General features: G+C 38.1%; 1 protein-coding gene across 1 annotated transcript; it reads right to left on the bottom strand.

The window, feature by feature from the left end:
* Nucleotides 1-1,120: 1,120 nt before the first annotated feature.
* Nucleotides 1,121-4,331, bottom strand: LOC147860837 (acid beta-fructofuranosidase 3, vacuolar-like). The gene is made up of 6 exons (XM_087323415.1): nt 3,926-4,331; nt 2,941-3,809; nt 2,602-2,763; nt 1,935-2,203; nt 1,671-1,761; nt 1,121-1,481 (listed from the first exon to the last, which is right to left on the bottom strand). The coding sequence occupies exons 2-6, from the start codon at nt 3,676-3,678 to the stop codon at nt 1,296-1,298; spliced, it is 1,446 nt and encodes a 481-aa protein (XP_087179541.1). The 5' UTR covers nt 3,679-3,809; nt 3,926-4,331; the 3' UTR covers nt 1,121-1,295.
* Between the last annotated feature and the right edge of the window lie 793 nt (nt 4,332-5,124).

Genomic DNA, 5,124 nt, shown 5'->3' with positions numbered 1-5,124 from the left:
ACACTTAGGGATGTATTTGAATTGAGGATAAGAGCCAATAGTGAGGGAGAACGTGCCTAACACTAAAAGTTAAATGAACCTTATGGAAGAAGACGTGTGGAAAAAGGGGGAGGCCAAGAATGACATTCAAAAGGGTGCATGTCTCTCCAACCCCAACAACGATCTAATGTGAAGGAAACCCTGAGTTAATCATGAAACAGTGTGACAACAAACATCAATGATTCAATAAAATAATGACTCGGACACTTGATAGTGTCATATATGTTTTGTCACCCTTCAAAATCTAAGAAAACCTTGCTTGATGAATTTGTGTTCATGAAAAAGTTCAATGATTTCACATTTGTGGTCAAATGTGCATGATTATTACAATCAATTCCCAATATATGATACGTAAACTATGAAAGCTTGGAAAACATGATGTCATTCTCTATCTGCTAATAAAGAACATGTGGAAAAAATGTTGTCATCTTTATATGTAGATAAAGATGAAGATTTTCCAAATAAAAAAATTGTTCAAAAGTCCACCCATAGTTATATGCAAAAGTTAATTATAAATTATTAGGAAGTGGCAATTAACAATTGGCAACAGTTTGGTTTGAACCAAACCGAAACGCAAAATTGTGGCTTAACGAATTAAACGGTTTGGTTTAGGTTCGGGTTTTTTTAACGGTTCGGTTTGGTTTCAACAGTTAGAACCGCGGTTTTAACGGTTTATTATTTATTATTTATTAATGTTTTTATTTTATTTTTTTAAAATTAAATAAAATAAAAATTTTGTTTTTAAACAATCTTTTTATTTTCATGCCTTTTCCTCACATTTTAGGAAAATCTTTACAATTTTTTAAATTTCAATAATGAAATATTTTAAAATTTGACCTAAGGTAAAAACCGAAACCGAACACGAAATCGTGGTTTTATTGGTTTAATGGCTTAATGGTTTGAAAATTGTAATGGTTCGGTTTAACGGTTTCGTGGTTCGGTTCAGGTTTCAAAAAATTTCAACGGTTTAGTTTGGACCCTCTCGAACTGAACCGTTGCCGATTGTTAGTGGCAATTTCACCCTCATTTTCCAAAATTTATCTTTAAAGTTTTGATAGTTTAAATTGTGGTCTTGATGAAGTAGGGCAAAATGATCTTATAATTTATTGAAAGTAAAATAAAAATGGGGAGGAAGTGATCAGAAAAAGTTGTGCAAAGTGGACATAGACAAACATGATTAGGATAAGTTGTACCAAGTGGACAAAAGGAGAGTTGTAATTGGGCAAATCAAGGTTGGCCATTAATTCCTAGGGGAATTAGAAAGGGTGCATATAAACTTTAGAGATTTGCCAAGCATTGAAGCTTGTCACATTCACGGATGTAGTGCCATTGTTGAACAAGAAGAGTTTTGCTTCCTCCTCCAAGGCTATTGTGGGGTACACCCTTGATGTTATGCACACCCTTCCTCCTTGTGCGAACGTTTCCACAATGGAATGATCGACCTACATCACCATCACATAATGTAATCCTAATTAACATAACGGCAAAACACAATATTTACCCTAATTGGATATTTACTAGAATATTCAAAAGTTTTATAAAATGACTAGATAACACCCCTAATTTTACAAAGCACTTAATTTCCTTGGTCACATATATGTGAACATAATCCTAACATATATAAGACTTACCACTACACGGAGAGATAGACTTGTTTCATTCTCCAACACGGGCACAAATGTTCCATAAATGAACTTGTCCACATCCGTTGCAGTAGTTGATCTTGAAGAAAGCCGAATACAATATACATTAGGAATCAATGTGCTACTTCTTTATAATGAGAATATACATTAGGAAAGCCGAACATGTATGAAGCATGAGAATATATATATCATTGGAGGAAAAAGGTAAGGAAATATATCCAGTCGTGAGTCAAAACATTAATGTATAATTACCTGCTTTGGTCATTGCAGACAAGAGCTTTCCATTTCCCGTGTATAGTAGTGAAGTAGAAATAGACTGATGTTTGCTCTTGCAAATCATGAGAAGCAAGGACCAATAAACCAAATGGTCCATAGAAACCTTGTTTTGATGCACTAACTTCAGCACAACTATATATATTTGCATCGTCGCCATCATCATTCATAGTGTATTGATGAATTTTGCCACTAATGATGCTCTCATATGATGAGATTGGATTATCAATTGTAAGTTCAATATCCCACTGTAATCAAAATCGTTCTAAATTTACTTGTCTATCAACCGTGATATAATATTACAATATCTAATTATTCTATCACCATTAATGAGGTGATGGAGTAATGTTCACAATGCACATGTCAACTTAAATTCAAACTTTAAATTTTGTTGTAAATGAAAAACCAAACTTTTAAGTGGTTCTTTGTTGCTTTATGAATCTTGTGTTAATATCAATAATGTCTTTCACCTTTGTAAATTTCACATGATTAGTAGCCTCTACTAATAATTTTAATCAACATAGTATAGTATTTGTAAATTTTGGAAAATAACCTTGAATTTCTCCTACATATAAGCATCTTTGTTTTCATATGCACACTTTTCTTAAAATAACAAGTGCACCACTTTCCTTAAAATAACAAGTACCTGGGCTCCTGAACCTCCTGGAACCTCGAAAATAGACCCACTCTCAAGCAACACATTGTCTAGCGAAACCTTGGATTGTCGAAGATTCAAGAACTCCTCAACTGGCCATTGTATTAGGTTCGACTTTGTCTGGTTATCAAACCAAACTTGCCTTGGAAGGCCCTAATGGAATTATATTTGAATGCAATACAATTGTTAATCATAATGGAGAAAAATGTAATACAATTGGTAATCATAATGGAGAAAATGGTTAGTATCACATTTAAAACATTTGTAATCCAAAATGGTTAGTATCACACACAATACTAGAAATCCTAAATTAGTAGAAATTGTTTTTACCTGAACAGAGGCCCATCCTTTCTCAATGTCATCTTGCAAGCTATCTGATTCGTTGACCCAACCCCAAAGGATTCTTCGACCTTTGTTTTGATCATAGAACGTTTTCGAGGCATAGAACTTGCCGTAGTCATATCTCAACCCGAGGCCAAGATCGGATGAAGGGTCATCTGGAGTGAAGGTATGATTGTAGTAATTGTATGTTCCTAGTGTGTAGAAATCTATCTTAGTGTTGTCCATGCTGGCCTTGATGACATGTTTGACCTCATCCCCATAAATGTCAGAGGTGTCTACACCCAAGGGAGACCCAGAGGCATAGATTGGATAGAAATCAAGGCATTCCCACATGCCAGTGCCATCTACTTGATGCAAATAGTGGCCTTGGAGCGTCCAATTAACGAAATCTAAGCTTTGGTAGATGAGTGCAATGCCAGTGTCGTTAATCTTAGAGCCCATACCCATTCTCCAAAGTCCATCTAGACCCAACCATGCTGTAGTTGGGTCACGAAAATCAGTGTCTAGGATACCGGGAGGTGGCGTCAACACAGGATTGACACTTGGTGCCTTGGTCCACTTTCGTAACAAGATGTCTTGGGGGTCTGTAGGATATGCGAGGATTTGCACTTGGACAGACTCATTGGTTGACCCAGTGTACAAGACAATGGGTAGCCCATCGTCTTGGATGAATGTGGCAGAGCCGGTCCATACACCTCGGATGTCATACCACTTATCGGGTACCATTGCGAGGTCCAAGTAGAGCCAATGGATGAGATCAGTCGAAATTGCGTGCCCCCATGATATGAGTCCCCAAAACGCATCATGTGGGTTGTATTGATAGAATAGGTGGTACCATCCTTTGTAGTACAATGGTGCTACATTATATGAGTAATAATTAGACCACAAACATTTATTGATTATAACCCAATTCCTTATAGCATGTTTTCAAATTGATAATCAAAGTATCACATAGATAAGTTGAACTATTTACCATTGGGATCTACAATTCATTGTTTTCCCCGATTAGTCGATCATACGCGATGATGAAGAGAAATCCCAATATTTAAAATGACGAGGCAATAACATTGCGAGCATAGAATAATGGAAAATGTTAGAATCAAGGCATGGCATGATGTTATATATATAATATGCTCTTAGAGCAAACAAATAGTTAATTGTGTCTAATTACGAGAGGTGTTTTCAAAATACACGTGTGAAGACATAGACGAGCCCTTAGAGCAAGCAAAAACCGTATAGTTTCCTTCCTTGACCAATACAAGCAAAGGAGTCTCCTTCATTGGACTGCCAAGTGTGAAAGCAATGAGAAACAAGGATAAAGAGGTACATGTGCATCAATCCAAGAAGGATCAACTCCCAACGAAGCTTACGCGATTGTTGATCCATTGTGTGACGAGGGCACACAATGGGGGAGTGGGTTTCCATGCTAAGGCATCAACACGAGAAGACCCGAGGCACGAGAGAAAATGAGTGGAGCAAAAAGAGAAGTTCCACTCGAATGTGATCACCCCTCTCTCTCCCCGCCAATAGCTTAGGCACTAGAGGCACACTGATTGAACGCATGGCCCTCAATGGATAATGAGCTTTACCTTGTCTACTAGATGTGAGATTGTCTACCCTCATGTATAAGGAGCTCCATCTTGTGATGGAAGGATCAAGAGACCTATGAATCATGAACCGCCTCTCCCCCCCATTAAGCTAATGAGACATGGTGGGGTGAGGTCTTGATGTGTGTAGGGATCATCCATGGGACACCCTGCTCCATGGGGTTGATGCTAGTACCAATAGTGCCGCTAGACCTATAGGCATTCTTGCCAGTACCACTAGACCCATAGGGACATTCCCACTAGTACCAATAGATACACAAGCATTCTTCCTAGTACCACTGGACCCATAGACACATTCTTGCTAGTACCAATAGACCCATAGGCATTCTTGCCAGTACCACGAGACCCATAGGCACATTCTTGCTAGTACCAATAGAGATCCATGTGCATTCTTGCCAGTACCACGAGACCCATAGGCACATTCTTGCTAGTACCAATAGAGAGACCCATGTGCAATCTTGCTAGTACCACTAGACCCATAGGCACATTCTAGCAATTGATCGGTATATAAGGATCTCGACCAGCCGAGCGGCGGGGCGGCGGCTACTCGTAGGTCTCAGGCTTT

Source organism: Azolla caroliniana, unplaced genomic scaffold (assembly GCF_043228905.1).
Source record: "Azolla caroliniana isolate FFs.n. ecotype wild unplaced genomic scaffold, voAzoCaro1.0.p SCAF_8, whole genome shotgun sequence".
Taxonomy (NCBI): Eukaryota; Viridiplantae; Streptophyta; class Polypodiopsida; order Salviniales; family Salviniaceae; genus Azolla; species Azolla caroliniana.
This window is presented reverse-complemented; position numbering and strand designations above follow the sequence as displayed.

Coding starts and splice junctions, on each gene's coding strand:
- LOC147860837 (XM_087323415.1), bottom strand. CDS start 3,678: ATGGTACCCGATAAGTGGTATGACATCCGAGGTGTATGGACCGGCTCT. Junction 2,764..2,940: donor AAGGATGGGCCTCTGTTCAG/GTAAAAACAATT, acceptor TAATTCCATTAG/GGCCTTCCAAGGCAAGTTTG. Junction 1,482..1,670: donor GTCTATCTCTCCGTGTAGTG/GTAAGTCTTATA, acceptor ATGGTGATGTAG/GTCGATCATTCCATTGTGGA.